Source organism: Ranitomeya variabilis, chromosome 3 (genome assembly GCF_051348905.1).
Source record: "Ranitomeya variabilis isolate aRanVar5 chromosome 3, aRanVar5.hap1, whole genome shotgun sequence".
Classification (NCBI taxonomy): Eukaryota; Metazoa; Chordata; class Amphibia; order Anura; family Dendrobatidae; genus Ranitomeya; species Ranitomeya variabilis.
Genome location: NC_135234.1, coordinates 206,788,721 through 206,810,391, shown reverse-complemented (window position 1 = coordinate 206,810,391; position 21,671 = coordinate 206,788,721). Strand labels below are relative to the sequence as shown.

Sequence of the window (21,671 nt, the reverse complement as noted above, 5' to 3'; positions counted from 1 at the left end):
ACATAGTAGTATACAGCAGAGCCCACATAGTAGTGTATAGCACTGCCCACATACTAGTATATAGCACAGCCCACATAGTAGTATACAGCACTGCCCACATAGTAGTATACAGCACAGCCCACACAGTAGTATACAGCAGAGCCCACATAGTATACAGCAGAGCCCACATACTAGTGTATAGCACAACCCACATAGTAGTATACAGCAGAGCCCACATAGTAGTGTATAGCACTGCCCACATAGTAGTATATAGCACAGCCCACGTAGTAGTATACAGCACTGCCCACATAGTAGTATACAGCACTGCCCACATAGTAGTATACAGCACAGCCCACACAGAAGTATACAGCAGAGCCCACATAGTAGTATATAGCACAGCCCACATAGTAGCATACAGCAGAGCCCACACAGTAGTATATAGCACAGCCCACATAGTAGTATACAGCACTGCCCACATAGTAGTATACAGCACTGCCCACATAGTAATATATAGCACAGCCCACATAGTAGTATACAGAACAGCCCACACAGTAGTATACAGCACTGCCCACATAGTAGTATACAGCACTGCCCACATAGTAGTATACAGCAGAGCCCACATAGTAGTATACAGCAGAGCCCACATAGTAGTATACAACAGAGCCCACATAGTAGTATACAGCAGAGCCCACACAGTAGTATACAGCAGAGCCCACATAGTAGTGTATAGCACAGCCCACGTAGTAGTATATAGCACTGCCCACACAGTAGTATACAGCACAGCCCTCATAGTAGTATACAGGAGAGCCCACATAGTAGTATACAGGAGAGCACACATCTCTCCTCCCCCCAGAATAGCCCCACAGTCCAGTAAAAAAAAAACACACTCCTCACCTTACCTCATGCCTGCGGTGCTCCCTGCTCCTGTCTCGGCGGCTGCTCTGCCTGGGACACTGTGAGTGCGCGCGCAACCGCAGTGTCAGAGCGGGGAATGATGGGAGAGGGAGCGTCAGCAGATGCTCTCTCCTCCATCATTGCATTCAACTGTACCGGCGTCATAGACGCCGGTATAGTTGAATGCGGCAGTGGCGGCGCTGGGGGGGGGAAGGGTGAGTCGGCGTGCAGCGGCCCACTAAGGGGTATGTTTCCACGTTCAGGAAACGCTGCGTTTTTGACGCAGCATTGAGCCGCAGCATCAAAAACGCAGCATCCAGATGTTACAGCATAGTGGAGGGGATTTAATGAAATCCCGTCTCCACTATGCAGTAAAAAACATATGCGGCATACTCGCGAAAACGCACATGCGGTGCGTCTTTTAAGAACGCAGCATGTCCTTACATTGCAGAAAAAACGCAAGGACAGCGCAGGTGACCTGCCAGTGACCTCAGGTGCAGATTTGGTCAGGATTTTACCTGCATAAAATCCTGACCAAATCCTGATGCAATCCTGAACGTGGACACATACCCACTGGCACCGGCCCTTCTGGCATTTGCCAGAACTGCCCGATCGCCAGTCCGGCCCTGGTCTGTACCATTGTCCAGTGGACGAGGCTTTAATACCTAATCAGAGACTTGTTTAGCTTCGCTCTCTCCCCTTTATCTTCAAGTCCCACAAGCAGGGCCTCAAGGGGACCCTTAGGGAGAGCTGTAGTGGAGCGGGGAGCAAATTGCATGAAAGAAGGTGCCAACCTCAGCTGACAGGTAGGGATCAGGTTAGGGATTAATATAGGGTCACTGCCCTCCCACCTGGATTAATAGCCTTGTCATAGCTTGGATGCAGTATCTTTGGCTGAGGATTTTTTTGTGTTTTTTTTATTTTGTCACTGTTTGGTCCTCTTTTGCATTTTAATTAATCCCAATAAACAATGATTGTCTGTGTATAGTCTGTGAATCTACTGTTTCTGAAGACCCACCCTGTAAGGAGCCCTCCTAGGTTATCCTCTCTGTGCAGAGAACCAAAGCTACAGCCAGCTCTGCAATAATGTTCCTATTATTTGTGCGTGGCATCATCGGTATAGTGACATTGCTGATGTGTACAATATGGCGGCATTATCTACAGACATTGTGTGTAACGTTTCATTTCCACATTCCTTGATAAAATACAATCCTGCACCTAGTCATAGTGCAGCAGGTACTGAGGGTGCTGTTGTGCTCACTACATTTTGCTGTGGGGTCACTTTATTTGTCAAGTGGCCATAATGTTTTAGGATGGAAGCTGTGGTGATGCTGAGTATGACCAGTAGGGGACGCTCACTACAGGGCCCCGGCTGTGCAGTCCTATGGACCAGGTATGGAACGCCCACTAGGTGACTGAGCTGTGCCCTCACTGCTGCTCAGGCTGACAGGAGACCATCTTGGTCCTGCTCCTTGCAGTCAGTGCACATAGCAGCCAGCAGGGGGAGCCCGGCGCTATCTGGCTCCTGCACTCACTCTCCTCCCTCACACAGGGAAGGGTGACACTGGGTGGCAAGTGCCGGCCCACTCCCCCTCCAGTGGGTATTTCCCACCTGAGGAGGGGGCCCAGGTCTCAGAGCGAGCAGGGGATGGGTGAGCAGCAGTGCCACAGTGACAGCTCCACGGTGCGCGCTCTCAGCATTGCTGTGGATGAGCAGAACGTCATTCCTGGCGCCCTGAGCCTTATCCGGGAGCTGAGACCTGACTGGGATCCCCGACATGTGCAGACTAAGGTAATGGCGGCCTCTCGTGCTGTAGTGATGTGCGGGACTACGACTCCCAGCAGGCCTGCTGCAGCCAGGTGTGCGCTGTATGCCGGAGCCCGCGGCAGGATACCAGTCAGCTGTCACAAGTGTCACCGGCTGGCAGCACAGCCCTGTCCCCGCCCACGTGCTGCCCCAGCCCCGCCCCGTGTGCCCGACACCTGCGCTGCGTGCGAGCGGGAGCATTGCTGTCACGTGAGCCCGTGACGTCACAGGCAGGGGGCTGCGGCTGGGAGGGTCGCACCTCTGTGCCCGTACTTCAGGGGGTTGTGCACTTTTGGGGAAGCGTTTATTATATATATATATTTTTATTTTTTTTTTATTTTTATTTTTTTTCATCTTTGGGACTTAAAAACAATTTTGCATGAAAGATAATGCAATGCTTCCTTTTCCCCATAGACTTATTTAAAGTGACACTCAGTGATTTTATAGTGATGGGCAGTCCGGCTCTTTCTGGTGATCTGGATCATTGGCTCCACTCACTGAAATGAGGCGGCTGTTATGGATCCCGATTTAATGCGATCTCCTGCTGCTGACCATCTACGTATGATCAGCATAGTCCGCTGCTGACAATCCCCCACCCACCTACCGCCAGCAGGGCATTCCCATGGGCAGGCTGTCGGCTGAGGCGTAGCTGGGGTGTCACCCGAATTGTGAGCATAGGGGAACATCAGCAGATGACCGCACTGTGACTGAAATGACATCTGTATACGAACACTGACATTACTATGTGGAGACCATATAAGACATCACAGTACAGTTATAGATGGTGACTTACAGCTGATCTTCCTTCTTATGGAGTCCTTCACTTTTCCATGTGGCCCAGACCGACATGACAACTTCTCCAGCCTGGACTCGGCTGCAGAGAATACATCAACAACACTGACTTCTCACATTTCCTGCACCGTCTATGTCTATGCCCAACCTGTGCAAACTCCTCATCCTGCTGATACCCCAATACTGAGCCGCTGCTGCCATGTGTCCCTATTACTACCGCTGATACCCAATACTGAGTCGCTGCTGCCGTATGTGTCCTTATTAGTGCACCTGATACCCCAATACTGAGCCGCTGCTGCCGTATGTGTCCCTATTACTGCACCTGATACCCCAATACTGAGCCACTGCTGCCTTATGTGTCCCTATTACTGCACCTGATACCCCAATACTGAGCCGCTGCTGCCGTATGTGTCCTACAGCACCTACACACACACACACATGATTTAAAAGTATTTTAATGAAATAAACACAGCGGTTGTTTTAATAATTTATTGCTCTCTCAATCCATCAGCAACACCCTCGCTTGGAAAAATAATAAACGCACAAGATACATACCCTCAGGTGAACCGTCACGTCCCACGAGGTAATCCATCTGAAGGGGTTAACTAATATTACAGGCACAGCTGCGATAAACCACTCGCTCGTGCCTGTAATCCCCGGGTGCTGAAAGGAAAGCTGGATCTATACTTACATTGAGTCGCGGTGATGCGCCCCTGCTGGATGTTCTCATGAACTGCAGCCTGGGAACTTTTTCCCACGCTCCAGGTCATATGAGGACATCCACCAGGGGGCGCATCACCGCGACTGTAGGAAATGTAGGTCAATGACCTACATTTCATTCATTCGCCGGGGATTACAGGCACGGAGCACAGCTGCATTTGCAGGGCTCCTGCTTGTAAAATATTTTAACCCCTTCAGATCATGGATTACCTCGTGGGACGTGACGGTTCAGCTGAGGGTATGTATCTTGTGCGTTCATTATTTTTCCAAGCGAGGGTGTTGCTGATGGATTGAGAGAGGAATAAAATACTGAAACAACCGCTGTGTTTATTTCATTAAAATAATTTTTAATAATGTGTGTGTGTTTTTTAACCCTTTCAGACAATTGGATTAATAATGGCTAGGTGTCATCATTGACGCCTCTCCATTATTAATCTGGCTTAATGTCACCTTACAATAGCAAGGTGGCATTAACCCTTCATTACCCCATAGCCCACCGCTACACGGGAGTGGGAAGAGAGTGGCCAAGTGCCAGAATAGGCGCATCTTCCAGATGTGCCTTTTCTGGGGTGGCTGGGGGCAGATGTTTTTAGCCACGGGGGGGCCAATAACCATGGACCCTCTCTAGGCTATTAATATCTGCCGTCAGTCACTGGCTTTACCACTCTGGCGGCGAAAATTGCACGGGAGCCCACGCCAATTTTTTCCCCCATTTAACCCTTTATTTTAGCAGCTACAGCGCTGAAATTTTGCACATACACACTACTAACATTAGTAGTGTGGAATATGCAAAAAAAAGGGGGATATGAGATGGTTTACTGTATGTAAACTATGTCTCATATCCTGTCGGGTTTGTGCAGGAGAAATGAAAAGCCGGCAATTGAATTACCGGCTTTTCACATATATCGCGCTGAATGAAATATAAATACAGAATATATATATATGTGTCTCAATGACATATCTCTATATATATATACTGTATATATGTTTTCCCGAACATTTGAGCACATAAATCCATTAGATGTCGGTTTTGCAAGCTTGCGAGAAAATCTCAGCATACGGATGTCACACGGATGTCACACGGATCATTTGATGCGAGGAAATCGCATCCTCGCACTGCACACGGATCACTGTTTTTGAAACATTTGTGCGATTCTCGGCCGTGAAAAACGGACCTTTTTTTATACGTTAAGTGTGTCCCTGGCCTTAATGTCACAGTGACCACGACTTGCCCCAGTATCATTAGGGTCTCACTAGATATGAGATCATTGTATACTTCACATATCCACATATTGGGTGAATCAACATCAGTGTAGGTGCATCAGCAAAGTCCTTATATCATAACAATGCCCTGAATTAATAGAACAATGATACCGGGCTGTTGCAGACAAATAGCTTGCTAAATAAATCACAATATCCCAATCACCTTGGGCTCAATGTCCAAGCAGAAACAAGGCAGCCTGATGTCATACAATATAAGTCATGGTTCATAATGCAATAAAATATCTTGCTAAAGCCACCATAGTAGGTCACTTATCTGGTCACTTGACTGATCATGTCTGGTCATTTGTCCCAGTTTTTCTTATAGCGTCCCTACGTGTTTCGCCCTCTCCCATCAGGGCTCATCAGGGGACCATAGATAGGAGCGTGCCGAAGTGGCTATAGTAATAAATGATCAGTGTGGCTCGACGAGGAGTGGGGGCGCCACATCGATTTTTAGGGTGCCAACCTCCACTGTCAGGAAGGGCTAGTTCATTAGGAGCCCTCTAGGGTCACTTCAGGAATTTTCACCCTCATTTGGTACATTATTGGCCGTATGTTCACAACTTTACCCAGCTTGGGTGTTGGTAATTTGTATTTTGTGTTTTTTTTCAAGCTACGGTTAGCATCTTTTAATGCATATCTATTAAAAGTATTTTTAAGGGTGCTGTTAGCTTTAATGTGGTCTGAGGTTATAAATTAGCTTATAGGAGTTTTAAAAAAAATGATAGATAAAATCAAAGCACAACTGATGGATTCTCAGTTAACTCATTTTGCAGCCAGCAATAGACAGCGCAAACAGAGGATATAGAAGGCAAACTGTGCAAAATTTTAATGAAACCCCGTTGCAAAATTTAGTTTTAGCTTAAAGCGAACCTGTCACCAGGTTTGGCCGATATACGATGCGGCCACCGCCTTTCGGGGCTTATCTACAGTATTCTATAATGCTGTAGATAAGCCCCCGATCCGACCTGAAAGATAAGAAAAATACTTTTTATTATACTCACCGGTCCAGTCCGATTGGTGCTGCAGGTCCTGGTCTGGCGCCTCCCATCTTCTTGCGATGCTGCCCTCCTGTTGCTTCATCGCTCCCCGGCATCGCACTCCTGTGCAGGCGTGCGTACTAATCTGCCCTGTTGAGAGTAAAGTACTGCAGTGCGCAGGCGCCTGGCCTCTCTGACCTTTCCCAGTGCCTGCGCATTGCAGTGCTTTCCTCTACCCTCAATAGGGCAGATAAGTACGCCTGTGCAGGAGCGCGGTGCCGGGGAGCCATGACGCAAGCAGGAGGGCGGCAATCATAAGAAGATGGGAGGCGCCGGACCTGCGACACCCATCGGACCGGACCGCCCCAGGTAAGTATAATAAAATTTTTCTTATCTTTCAGGTCGGATCGGGGGCTTATATACAGTATTATAAAATGCTGTAGATAAGTCCTGAAAGGCGGTGGCCGTATCTTATATCGGCCAAACCTGGCGACAGGTTCGCTTTAAAATAAGTAACACAAGAAAGTTGTCCCCAAAGGTGGATGTTCAGGAAAGCCGTTGTTTTTTTACAGCTTTCATTGTATGGTAAAAATGACCAGGCAATATGATTCTCCAAACCAATACGATTACAGCAATACCCCCCTTGGACGTGACAGACATCAGAAGGTGAGTATGTTGTGTTTTTTTTTTAACTTTTACAATGGTAACCAGGGTAAATATCGGGTTACTAAGCGCGGCCCTGCACTTAGTAACCCGATGTTTACCCTGGTTACCCGGGTGCTGCAGGGGGACTTCGGCATCGTTGAAGACAGTTTCAACGATGCCGAAGTCGTTCCCCTGATCGTTGGTCGCTGGAGAGAGCTGTCTGTGTGACAGCTCCCCAGCGACCACACAACGACTTCCCAACGATCGCATCGCTGGTCGTGATCGTTGGTAAGTCGTTTAGTGTAACGGTACCTTTAGTTCACTCATTCTGCAGCCAGCAATAGACAGTGCAATAGAAGGAAAATTTTAATGAAACCCAATTGCAAAATATGCTTTTTAGCCCCAATTACATTCATTTAAGAGGCAAAAAAACTTACCCCAGGAGGTTTACAACCCTTTTCAGCTTTCTTAGCAATTTCTGATACTACTGTATTGCTTTTCTGTGGGATCAGACCACACAGGCTAATGTTGTTTGCCCACACAGATCAGCGAGCCTTGGGCACCCATGACCCTGTCACCGGTCAGCTCTGCAGTCTGTAGAGCAATTGTTTCTCTATAATGAACAAAAATGCATTCTTTAGGTCAATCGCCGGGACAATACCATTATAACTGTACCATTTGTGCACAAAGCAGACCACAGCTAAAATTCGCAGAGGCATACTGTTCATTTGTATGGGATGTGGACTGATGCCAAAGTGCATGAGTTCTCATTCGTTCCTGCATGATCAATAGATGACGGATGAAAAATGTCAATTTGTTTTCCTTTTTGATCTATTGTAGAAGGAGATATAAGTGAATATATGAGCCAGCATTATCTGTAGAATATTATTACTCGACTCAACAGTGTAAAATGATCATAGGAGTAAAACACCTTGAACATGCTTTGATATTAAAGAGATTGTCTTCTACTTTTACATTGCTGGCCTAACCTTAGGATAGGTCATTAGTGTCTGATTGGCCGGGGTCCGACACCTGGCACCCCAGCCATTATCAGTTGTCGGAGATGATGGCCGCCGGCCAGAAGTACTTACTTGCGGTGCTGGCATCTACTTGTAGTGGCTGGTACTTGGTAATGCACATAAGTAGTTGGCAGCCACTATAAGAAGACGGACAGCTCCGCAAGTAAGTACTTCCGCTTACACCGATAACAGCTGGTCGGCAGGGGTGTCGGGTGTTGGACCCCTGCCGATCAGACATTGATGAGATATCCTAAGGTTAGGCCATCAATGTAAAAGTAGTGGACAGTCTCTTTAAATCACTCATTGTGTTCTAAAATCAACTAAATAACATACTTTTAAAAACATCTGTGCCGTTTTCTTCTATTTGTTCTTTTTCTAATGTTTCACTTCTTTACTTCGGTCACCTTTCAAACTATCTGCAATCTTAAAGAAGAACCTATTTGGTTCACTAACTGGTTATTCCCAATACTGAAAATTATCTCTTATTCGTAGGTGGTAGCTTTCTGATTGGAAGGGGCTCCGATCACTGGAACCCATACTGATCCCAAGAACGGAGGTCTGAATTTCATACTTTTTGGGACTGAGGGTGAAGTACAGCTCCTGGCTTTTGATGGCCATCGTATGGAGAATGAATTGAGTAGTCCATTCCAACCAGGCATTTTAGAAACCTTTTACGGGAATCATTAGGGGTCCAGTAGCAAGACCCTAAGTGATCAGATGATCTTGTGCATAAACTATATCCTTGGTAAAGTGTTGGCCACTGCATTTGTATTGTTGACCTATCCTTAGGCTAGGCCATGTATATCTGATTATTGGTGGTGTGACACCCGACACCCTGATCAACTGTTACCCAGCAGCTCCATCATTTCTATAGTGGCAGTGGACAGGTACTGTAGATCCACCCCCTATTCAAATTAATGGAGCGTGGATCTGCAGTACGCGGTCGCTATATTTTTGAAGGAGCTCCTGTGTTCTGGCAGCATCCGAGAACTTCTGTCTGCCACCAGTAACAACTGATTGGCGGAGGTACTGAGTGTTGCATTCCAATGATCTAATATTGATGGCCTATCTTTAAAAAAAAAAAAAAAGTAGTGGCCAACCTCTTTAACCCCTTAATCCCATTGGACATACTGTCCCGTCGAGGTGAACTGAGTCTTAATTCCCAGTGACGGGATAGTATGTCCAGCGCAATCAGCCGCGCTCACGGGGGGAGCGCGGCCGAGTGTCAGCTGACTATCTCACAGCTGACATCCGGCTCTATGTGCCAGGAGCGGTCACAGACCGCTCCTGGCACTTTAACCCCCAGAACAGGGAAGCATCGAACAGGAAGGGGGCTCCCTGCGTGCTTCTCTGAGACCCTCGGAGCAACGTGATGTGATCACGTTGCTCCGAGGGTCTCCTACCTCCTCCTCCCTGCAGGCCCCGGATCGAAAATGGCCGCGGGGTCCTTCCGGGTCCTGCAGGGAGGTGGCTTGCATGCGCCTGCTCAGAGCAGGCGCTTGCAAGCCTTCTGCAGTGCCTGTCAGATCGCTGATCTGACACAGTGCTCTGCAAAGTGTCAGATCAGCGATCTGACACTATAGTGTGATGTCCCACACTGGGACAAAGTAAAAAAGTTTAAAAAAAATATTTACATATGTAAAAAAAATAAATAAATAAAAATTCCTAAATAAAGAAAAAAATATATATATATTGTTCCAATAAATACATCTCTTTATCTAAATAAAAAAACCAAAACAATAAAAGTACACATATTTAGTGTCGCCGCGTCCGTAACGACCCGACCTAAAAAACTATACCACTGGTTAACCCTTCAGTGAACACCGTCACAAAAAAAACCGAGGCAAAAAACAACGCTTTATTATCATACCACCGAACAAAAAGTGGAATAACACGTGATCAAAAAGACGGATATAAATATCCATGGTACCGCTGAAAATGTCATCTTGTCCCGCAAAAAACGAGCCGCAATACAGCATCATCAACGAAAAAATAAAAAAGTTATAGTCCTCAGAATAAAGCGATGCAAAAATAATAATTTAAAAAAAAAAATAGTTTGTATTGTATGAAAGCGCCAAAACTTTAAAAAACTGCTATCAAAGAGGTATCGCTGTAATCGTACTGACCCGAAAAATAAAACTGCTTTATCGATTTTACCAAACGCAGAACAGTATAATCGCCCCCCCCAAAAGAAATTCATGAATAGCTGGTTTTTGGTCATTCTGCCTCACAAAAATCGGAATAAAAAGCAATCAAAAAATGTCCCGTGCCCGAAAATGGTTCCAATTAAAACGTCAACTGGTCCCGCAAAAAACAAGATCTCACAAGACTCTGTGGACCAAAATATGGAAAAGTTATAGCAATCAAAATGTGGAGACGCAAAAACTATTTTTTTGCAATAAAAAGCGTCTTTTAGTGGTGACAGCTGCCAATCATAAAAATCCACTAAAATACCTGCTATAGTTAATCTAAACCCCCTTCATCACCCCCTTAGTTAGGGAAAAATAATAAAATAAAAAAAAAAATGTATTTATTTCCATTTTCCCGTTAGGGTTGGGGCTAAAGTTAGGGTTAGGGTTGAGGCTAAAGTTAGGGTTAGGGTTGGGGCTAAAGTTAGGGTTAGGGTTGGGGCTAAAGTTAGGGTTTGGATTATATTTACGGCTGGTATTAGAGTTGGGATTAGGGGTGTGGTTAAGGTTATGGCTGGGATTAGGGTTAGGGGTCTGTTTGGGTTAGGGTTTCAGTTAGAATTGGGGGGGTTTCCACTGTTTAGGCACATCAGGGGCTCACCAAATGCGACATGGCATCCGATCTCAATTCCAGCCAATTCTGCGTTGAAAAAGTAAAACAGTGCTCCTTCCCTTCCGATCTCTCCCGTGCATCCAAACAGGGGTTTACCCCAATATATGGGGTAGCAGCGTACTCAGGACAAATTGGACAACTTTTGGGGTCCAGTTTCTCCTGTTACCCTTGGGAAAATACAAAACTGGGGGCTAAAAAATATTTTTTGTGGAAAAAATGTTTTTTTTTTATTTTCACAGCTCTGCGTTATAAACTGTAGTGAAACACTTGGTGGTTCAAAGTTCTCACAACACATCTAGATAAGTTCCTTAGGGGGTCTACTTTCTAAAATGGTGTCACTTGTGGGGGATTTCAATGTTTAGGTACATCAGGGGCTCTCCAAACGCGACATGGCGTCCCATCTCAATTCCAGTCAATTTTGCATTGAAAAGAAGTAAATTTTTTGTGGAAAAATGTTAAATGTTAATTTTTATTTAAACATTCAAAAAATTCCTGTGAAACACCTGAAGGGTTAATAAACTTCTTGAATGTGGTTTTGAGCACCTTGAGGGGTGCAGTTTTTAGAACGGTGTCACACTTGGGTATGCTCTATCATATAGACTCCTCAAAGTGACTTCAAATGTGATGTGGTCCCTAAAAAAAAAAATGGTGGTGTAAAAATGAGAAATTGCTGGTATTTTGTGTGATATATCTCTGTGATTTAAGGGCATAAAAATTCAAAGTTGGAAAATAGCCAAATTTCCTTTTTTTTCACAAATGCAGGTAGTATCAAAGACATTTTACCACTATCATGAAGTACAATATGTCACGAGAAAACAGTGTCAGAATCATCAGGATCTGTTGAAGCATTCCAGAGTTATAACCTAATAAAGGGACAGTGGTCAGAATTGTAAAAATTGGCCTGGTCATTAACGTGTACACCACCCTTGGGGGTAAAGGGGTTAATACTCCATTTTCTCTATGGGCTTGTGCAGAAGACCATATTTTCAGACTTCCTACTATTATGGAGGGTATGAATTAAATTTTCTGAGAATCCTCTTAGTCTCAGCAACTGCCTCTCAAGTTCCATGCCATCAGGCGTAGGCCCTTCACCTGAGGATGATAGAAGGGCCCTTGAGAAAGCAGGTACCGATCCCAAAGGAGGATCCAAGGGTCGGAGACTGACATGGCGCTGAGCCATGAAAACCAGGCCTCTTGGGCCAAAACGGGGCTATCAAGATCACTTTCACTCTTTCCCCCCTTATTTTTCTGATGACTATCGGTATAAGCCTGATGAAAGGTCCATGGGGACTGAAGGGAGTCGAGTATATCTGGATGTCTTCTCTGTATAGCGAATCACCTCTTTCCACCTACCGGTTGTTTCTTGTAGCAAAGAGGTCTATCTCCGGCATGCCCCACATGTCTGTTATCTTCTTGAAAATACAACGGTTGAGCACCCATTCCCCCTGATGCAGGGTATGGTGACTTAGAAAGTCTGCTACAGAGTTGTCTACACCTCTGCTGTGCAGGGCCGAAAGGAACAAGAGATCTATTTCGGCCAGACTTAAGATCCTGTCCGCGGTAGACATCAGAGTTCCTGATCGTGTTCCTCTTTGACGATTTAAATGTGCTACTGCCGTGGTGTTGTCTGATAGAACTCTTGTATGAGTTCCTTGCAGCTGTGGAAGAAAATTATGTATGGCATGATAAATCACTTTTAACTCCCTTAAATTTGAAGAGTCGTTTTCTTCAGTTAGAGACCACTGACCCTGAACTGTTTTCTTCTAAATGCGCTCCCCACCCAAAGAGGCTAGCATCCGTTGAAATTGTTTTTGAGGGTCTTACTACCCACAGAACTCCTCTGGAGAGGTGTCTTAGATCTATCCACCATTCCAGGGATCTAACTACCTCAGTTGAAAGTGACATTACTCCCTCCAACTGTCCCTGTGGTCTTTCCTCTTCCTGTAGGATGGCCCGCTGTAGCTGTCTATTATGGAACTGGGCCCACTGTACTGCAGGGATACATGATGTAAGAGAGCCAAGCAGAAACATACCCTCCCTCGGGGACATTTTAGGGTTATCAATTGCTGAACGTACTTTATTAACTATTGTTAATTTCTTCACTTTCGGATGGAGGCATTTCTGACTTACAGAGTCTAGTTGAAGGCCCAGGAACATCTGGCAGGTTATCGGGAGCAACCTGGATTTTTTGTAGTTGAGCAGCCAACCCAAATCCTGCAAAGAAGAAATTACATCAGCTAGCTGCCGCTCACATTGGAAAGCTGAGTTTCCTACCACTAGAAGATTGTCCAGCTATGGAACTATTAAAGTGTCCCTTTAAATGCGACATCACCTCCATCATTAACTTGGTGAAGATCTGGGGTGCCATGGACAATCCGAAAGGCATCGCCGTGAACTGGAGATGACGGATCTGTCCTTCTAACACGACCGCCACCCGAAGGTATTGTTGATGCAAGACATGAATTGGGAGATGGTAATATGCATCTTTGAGATCCAGGACTGCCATGAAGCACCTGGGAAATAAAATTTTTATGGCTGATCAAATAGACTCCATTTTGAATGTTCAAGATCTTAGAAAGGTGTTTAATTTCCTTAAATTAATTATTGTCCTATAAGAGCCATCTGGCTTACAGACCAGAAATGAGGGGGAGTAAAATCCCTAACCTCTTTGGTCTGCCGGAACCTCTTTAAGAACACGTTTTGTTAACAGACCCCTAATTTCCAACTCCAAAGCCTCCTGCTGAGCCTGGTACTTTAGAGAAGTCAATAGGAAGGAGTCCGGAGGGACAAGGGCAAACTCTAATCTTAAGCCAGATGTCACGAGGCTAATGGCCCAGGAGTTAGATGTTATTGCCTTCCATTGACGGCAGAAGAGTAATAACCTGCCACCCACTGGCAGGTCGGAGCTACCGGGATTTATCTCCACTCCTGAAGGGACTTCTGCCAAACAGGGTACCCTTCTGCTTAGCATCTTTGTTGCCTCAGCAGTCTTGGTTCCTGTAGTCTTTTTTCCTGTTGAATGACTGACCAAAGCCTCCCTTCCTGAAGGCTCTCCTATAGGATTGAATGTATGCATTAAGGAACCCCTTCTTTCTTTCGCCCACTTTGGTAAGAATTTAATCTAATATTGTGCCAAACAGGTACCCACGGTGGCATGGTATGGCACAGAGTTTCGATTTGGTCTGGGCATAACCTCTCCAGCCTTTTAACCATAAGGCCCGATGGGCTACATTAGATAATCCGGCTGATTTTGCCCCTAGACGCAGAGAATCGGCCGAGGCGTCTGCCAAGAATACTGCTGCACCTCTGATTAGAGGGATAGAGGCACGTAATTTGTCTCTGGATAAACCAGCTTTTATATTCTCCTCCAATTGATCTAGCCAAACTATCATGGATCTTTCGGTGCAGGTGGCTGATATTGCTGGTTTGAAGGCCCCCGTACGTGCCTCCCAGGATTTTTTACGGATATTTTCTGCTTTACGATCTAGGGGGTCGGAAAGCATGCCTGAGCCTTCTACTGGTAAAGAAAAATGACGGGAGGTAGAGGCTACGGCCGCATCTACTTTGGGAGCTTTTATCCAAGAGGCTAGATCATTATCATCGAAGGAAAACCTCTCTGACCTTGCTTCTCCCATTCTTTTTTCACTAGCTCTTTGACCGCCGGTATTACAGGAAAAGCTCGCCTCTTCACCTGAGAGAGACCGGCAAACATAATTTCCTGAGGCGTTTTGGGATCTATAGAAAGAAGGGGCTGTCAGCTTAATAGGTGTAATTAGTAACACTCACCCAGTGAAGCTTGTCAATATGGTACCGGTTGCGGAGGTGAAGGCACAGGCTGAGATGTGGAATGACTCGACTTTTTGCCTTTACGACTTTTATCTGTGGAACCGCTTTGTCCGGAGTGTCCACTGCTGCTTTTTCTGCTGCTGTGCTTCGGCACCACTACTTCCTCCGGTGGGTGCACAGCGGGGTAATTTGGGGTCGACAACGCTGAACACTGGTAGGAATGTAGCTGGTGCTTTTATACAGCATGCCCCATTAGCGATGGAATCCGCAAAAAAAGTTGTTGTTTTTTTTTTCTTCACTTGGAAGTGTTACCATCACGTCCGGGTCACGGGATGCGGGTCAAGCGTCCCCGCTGTGTGTGCCTGCATGGCCTCACCGTTCTGTACAGGCACACAGCTCTTCTACCTCCCCTGTACCCCTGGAAGATAGAGCGCTCACTTCCGGGGGAGAGCGCTTTCTGAGTTACTGCGAATGCGCCCGCCGGCTGCATGAAAGCTTCAGGGAAACAGCACGGCTTGATACTCACACCCGCTCACTCGCAGACTCGGACAAGTACCGGCGCATCCAGCCATACTGCACTCTCCACGTAAGCCAGGACGGCCCTCAGTGTCCATCAGCTGAGGGGGGAGCTGAATACAGGAGTCCCCCCGACACTGCATCTGGTACTGGAGCCCCTGCTGTTCCCGCAGACACCGCTCAGGCGGCATCACAGCCCAGGTGTCCTCTTGCGACCTTCTCTCCATAGGTTCACTTAGGAACAGTAAACCAACTGAGGGAGCGAGGGGGGCCGCCCCTTTTATCTCTAGGTTTCCTGTTCCTAGGGGCGGATCCCCTCTCTCATTGGGTGCTGTCGTGGCGAAGAGAAAAGTTCAAATACATGTCACCTACCTCCGTTATTTAGGAGGTATAAAGGTTCTTGATTGATTGATTGATGCTCCTGCGATAGTTAACATAAGCATTTTTTACACATCCGATTTTGCAAGTTTCCCACCTACAAATAATGGAGAGGTCTTATCAGGATCCTGTCAGCATCTGGGAACTGCCACGGCTGAGCAGGGTGACTCACCCACATTGCGGGAGAGCCCAGGGTCAGATGTCACGGGGAATGCTCATGCAGACGGGACCTGAACAGTGTGCTGAGAGGAGACACTGAGAATAGCAGAAAACAGAAGGACCACACTGAAGTAGAGAAGCGGGGAACTCAGGTCGTACAAACGGGGGTCATACACGGAGAGGGCAGCGTGGTACAGAAGGGGCAAGCAGAGAATAGTCAGAACGTAGGCAAGGAGTCATACACGGAGATAGCAGCGCAGTGCAAGAGGGACAGGCAGAACTCTTAACGGGGACAGAACCAGATCAGAACCAGACAAGCATAAAGTAGCACAGGCACAAAGCACAGACACAACAGGGTCACACACACTCGGCCAAGGGTCGAAGTATAAGTGACGAAGAATGACCCCACAATGAGGCTATAAGAAGCCTCCCAGAATCCCAGAGTGAGGCAGTCCAGATTAACCTCTGAACTACCTAATCCCACAAACTAAACAGATCATGACAGGTCTGTAATTTTTATCATAGTTACTCTTCAACTGTAAGAGACAGAATCTAAAAAAAACACAGAAAATTACATTGTATGATTTATAAATAATTACATTGCATTTTATTGCATTAAATAATTATTTGATCACCTACCAAGCAGCAAGAATTCTGGCTCTCACAGACCTGTTATAGATTTTCTTTAAGAAGCCCTTCTACTCTGCACTCATTACCTGTATTAATTATTTGAACTTGTTACCTGTATAAAAGACACTTGCCCTCACACTCCAACCTCTCCACCATGGCCAAGACCAAAGAGCTGTCTAAGAACACCAGGGACAAAATTGTAAACCCGCACAAGGCTGGGATGAGCTACAGGACAACAGGCAAGCACTTTGATGAGAAGGCAGCAACACAAGATGATTGTCAATCTTCCTCGGACTGGGTCTCCTTGCAAGATCTCACCTCGAGGGGTAAGGATAATTCATAGAAAGGTCAGGAAACAGCCCAGAATTACACAGGAGGACCTAGTCAATGACCTGAAGAGAGCTGGGACCACAGTCTCAAACATTACCGTTGGTAACGTCATCATGGATTAAAATCATGCAGGGCAAGCAAGGTCCCCCTACTCACGCCAGCACATGTTCAGGCTCGTTTGAAGTTCACTGGTGAGCATCTGGATGATCTAGAGGAGACCTGGGAGAAGGTCATGTGGTCAGAGGAGACCAAAATAGAACTTTTTGGTATCAACTCCAATCACTGTGTTTTGAGGAAAAAGAGGGATGAGCATAACCCTAAGAACACCATCCCAACCGTGAAGCTTGGTGGGGAAAAACCTCATACTTTGGGGGTTCTTTTCTGCAAAGGGGACAGGACGACTGCACTGTATTCAAGGGAGAATGGATGGGGTGGGGTTATGTATCGTGAGATTTTGGCCTAAAACTTCCTTCCCTCACTAATAGCACTGAAGATGGGTCGTGGCTGGGTCTTCCAGCATGACAATGGCCTAAAACACAGCCAGGCAATTAAGGAGTGTCACCGTAAGAAGCATTTCAGTGTCCTGGAGTGGCCTAGCCAGTCTCCAGACCTGAACCCGATAGAAAATCTTTGGAGGGAGCTGAAACTCAGTGTTACCCAGTGACAGCCCCCAAATCTGAAAGATCTGGAGAAGATCTGTATAGAGGAGTGGGACAAAATCCCTGCTGCAGTGTGCAAACCTGGTCAAGAACTACAGGAAATGTTTGACCTCTATAATTGCAAACAAAGGTTTCTGTACCAAATATTAAGTTCTGTTGTATCAAATCCTTATTTTGTGCAATAAAATGCAAATTAACCCCTTAACGACCAGAGGTATTTTTTGTTTTTGCATTTTAATTTTTTGCTCCCTTTCTTCCCAGAGCCATAAGGTTTTTTTGGTCAAAGTGGCCATGTGAGGGCTTTTTTTTTTTTGCGGGATGAGTTGTACTTTTGAACAACACCATTGGTTTTAACTAGTGATGAGCAAGTATACTCGTTGCTCAAGTATTTGTTTAGTGTTCGGAGATTTAGTTTTTATCAAAGCAGCTGCATGATTTACGGCTGCTAGCCAGCCTGAGTACATGTGGGGGTTGCCTGGTTGCTAGGGAATCCCAACATGTATTCAAGCTGTCTAGCAGCCATAAATCATGGGTTGACAAAAACTAAATCTCCGTGCGCACTAACAAATACTTGGAGACCACCCGAGCAATGAGTATACTTGCTCATCACTAGTTTTAACATATCGTGTACTGAAAAACAAGAAAAAATCCCAAGTGTGATGAAATTGCAAAGAAAGAGCAATCCCACAGTTATGTGGGTTTTTGTTTTTTTTAACCATGTTGTCTAAATGCTAAAACTGACCTGCTATTATGATTTTCCAGTTCATTACCAGTTTGTAGATACCAAAACATGTCTAGGTTCTTTTTTATTTAAGTGAAAAAAATCCAAATTATTTTTTAAAATTGCGCCATATTCCAATACCCGTAGCGTTTCCATTTTTCGTGATCTCAGGTTGGGTGAGGGCTTATTTTTTTTGCATACCGAGCTGGCGTTTTTAATGATACAATTTAGGTACAGATATGATCTTTTGATCACCCGTTATTGCATTTTAATTGTGGCCACCCATAAAAGTAGTTCTGGCGTTTTTACTTTTTTTCTCGTTACGCCGTTTAGCAATCAGGTTAATTCTTTTTTTTATACTGATTGGGCAATTGTATATTTTTTTTCCTTTTTTATACATAGTTTTTAAAAAATATTTTACTTTTGGCATGCTTCAATAGTCTCAATGGGAGACTAGAAGCTGCCATAACCCGATCAGCTCTGCTACATAGAGGCGAGGATCAAATTACTCACTTGCTATGAGCGCTGACCTGGTTGTCATGCCAACGAACTGGTGACCCGCTATCACGTGATGGGGTCACCGATGGGCGGATTCCTGACCCAATGGCCGGAAACGCAAGTTGAATGCCGCTGTCAGCATTTGACAGTGGCATTTAAGAGGTTAATATCCATGGGTGGATCGCGATTCCACATGCAGCTATTTCGGGCACATGTCAGCTATTCAAAACCGCTGACATGTACCGGGAATGATGTGGGCTCACCGCCGAAGACCACATCAAAGGGAGGGAGTCTGACGTGGGCGTATTATTATGCCCAAAGTCGAAAACGGGTTAAAGGGGTTGTCTGGCCTTAAAGGGAACCTGTCACCCCCCCCCCCCCCCCCCCCTCAGGCGTTTGTAACTAAAAGAGCCATCTTGTGCAGCACTAATGGTGCATTCTGACAAGGTGGCTCTTTTAGTTATGATGCCCGCACATGCTGAAATAAATGTTTATAAAATGTGCCCCCTCATTCCCTGAAATCGCCAGGGAGGCGGGTCTTTCCTTCCTAAGGCTGGGCGCCACTTCCTCTAACTTCATTATCATCCCCGGCGCCTGCGCATTAATTTTTTTGGGGGGCATACGCAGTTGTGCTGCCCTTCGTACTTACAGCGCAGGCGCCGGGGACGATAATGAAGCAAGAGGAGGCGACACGCACAGGCCCGGAGTGACGGCTGGGAGGCGTCTGGCTTAGGAAGGAAAGTCCCGCCTCCCTGGCGATTTCAGGGTATGAGGGGCGCATTTTATAAACGTTTATTTCAGCGTGTGCTGGGAGCATAACTAAAAGAGCCACCTTGTCAGAATGCAGCATTAGTGCTGCACAAGGTGGCTCTATTAGTTACAAACGCCCGACGGGGGTGACAGGTTCCCTTTAAGCTACAAGTCTGCAGTCACTCTGTATGACTGTAGCGTTGCGAATCCTCCCGTCACGCACACTGCTTACTGTGAGGATTCTCCGGTGCCAGTAGCCGCGGGCACATTACCGAAAGTATGTGATTTTCGTACTTGCTGTCACATGCCGACTAAATGGGCGCAGCCTCACTCAATGTCAGTTTATTGAGCAAGGCAGAGAACGGTTTAGTTGGAATGTGGCCGAAAGTATACAAATCACATACTTGTAGTCATGTTCTCAGCAACGAAGAATCGTTGCAGCTTGCATTGTACCCAATGTGAGGATTCATAAGTCTGCAGTCATATAGAGTAACTTCAGACTTTTTGTCTAAGACCGGATAACCCCTTAAATTTAATAACAAGAATCATTTTTCGAATATAATTTAGTTAAAAATTCCCTAGTAACCTCAGCCAGGCCCCCTGATGACATCCCCTTTGAGTATACCAATATCCACTGGGAACTCGCAAACTAAATGCCTTCGGAATAGAAGTAAAAAAAAAAAAAAAGACAGGGAGTGACAGTAGAGAGGGAACAGTAGGAAATGTTTGTTACAGCATTTTAGAAAAGTGATTCAATTATTTTATTTAAGAGATACAGTTAGGATGAAATTCAAATTTGGTTTCCGACCACCCTTTCACGTCATGGCCATTTTCCGTTTTAGTTTTTTCCTTTCCTTCCAAGAGCCATAACTTTTTTTTATTTTTCCTTCCTCATAGCTGGATGAGGGCTTGTCTTTTGCAGGATGAGTTGTACTTTTGAGTGACGCCATTAATTTTACCATATAGTGTATTGGAAAATGGGAAATAATTTCAAGTGCGGTGAAATTGCAAAAAAAAAAATGCAATTCCAGATTTTTTTTTAAATTATTTATCATGTTTACTATATAGTAAAACTGATCTGGCAATATGATTCAGCAGGTCAGTACGATTACGCAGATACCAAACATGAATAGTTTATTTTTCATTTAAGTGGTGAAAAAAAAAAATCTGAATGTGTATGAAAATGATTTTGGCCCACTCCTCCATACAGATCTTCTCCAGATCTTTCAGGCTTAGGGCTGTCACTGGGCATCATTCTCCTACCTGTCAGTGAAAACCAAACCGCACTCGCACTCGGATGACATCCAAGTTCTAATTGTTTTTTTTCACTGATTTGTATTGTCAAATTCGTATTGGGCTGCTCGGTCGACAAGAAATCACTGACGTGAACAGCCCCATAGTCTCTCACAGGTACTATCTGAAAAACAATGATTTCACTCGAATGTCAAAAACTAACATCCAAACTGTCGCTCCTCTCCCATCCACAGCCCCAGGGGGCATATATGTAAGGTACATCTGGACTATAAAACACCTACCCCCCTCCTCAAAAAAAGTGCATCTTATAGTCCGAAAAATACTGTACTATTAAGATACCATTATTTTAACTCGCTGTGCTCATTACATGTCTTTATTCAGTTTGCATATAGCTGAACACGAGGAACCATTGTAGTAACAACTAAGAGAAATTTAAATAAGAGGTTGACTCACATGTAGCGGTCACGTGATTAGTGCAGTGAGAATATATGCAAAAACTATGAGGATAAAGTGCGACTTCCAAGCCACAAACTTATGTTTCTGATAACCGATTCTGTTCTTGTATCTGTTTAGTAATCTCAAGATCAATAATATGTAGTAAGCTTGGCTGTGTTTATATGTACTTAACTTTGTTGTGTTATGGTGTTTATAAATACTGTACTTAGCATGGGTGTGTTCCCATACTATACCAAAAAGAGAGAAAGTAAAGCAGCACAGCCTCCGGTAAAGACTCAATCTGTACTCAGTCCTGAAGACCATAGAACCGACGACATCGGGAGGTGCTTGCGTGTAAGACAAGAAAAACTATGTAGCAATCGTAGAACTGTACTTAGCTCAGTTCTGTTCACAAACTGTACTTAGCTCAGTTCTGTTCCCATACTGTACTTAGCTCTGTTCTGTTCCCATACTGTACTTAGCTCAGTTCGGTTCAGAAACTGTACTTAGCTCAGTTCTGTTCCCATACTGTACTTAGCTCAGTTCTGTTCACAAACTGTACTTAGCTCAGTTCTGTTCCCATACTGTACTTAGCTCTGTTCTGTTCCCATACTGTACTTAGCTCAGTTCTGTTCAGAAACTGTACTTAGCTCA

At 45.3% G+C, this 21,671-nt stretch overlaps 1 protein-coding gene across 2 annotated transcripts in view; it reads left to right on the top strand.

The window, feature by feature from the left end:
• The first annotated feature begins 2,335 nt into the window (after nt 1–2,335).
• ETNK2 (ethanolamine kinase 2) overlaps nt 2,336–21,671 on the top strand; it is an 87,200-nt gene continuing 67,864 nt past the window's right edge. Inside the window, exons 1-2 of one of the 2 annotated variants that reach the window (XM_077295046.1) lie at nt 2,526–2,665; nt 8,592–8,655. Coding sequence is in view for 1 of the 2 variants with exons in the window: in XM_077295045.1 (XP_077151160.1) it covers nt 2,522–2,665 (144 nt within the window). In the remaining variant the exon portion in view is untranslated. Of the gene's footprint in view, nt 2,666–8,591; nt 8,656–21,671 lie in introns of both variants that reach the window. The other variant, XM_077295045.1, reaches the window with a different exon arrangement.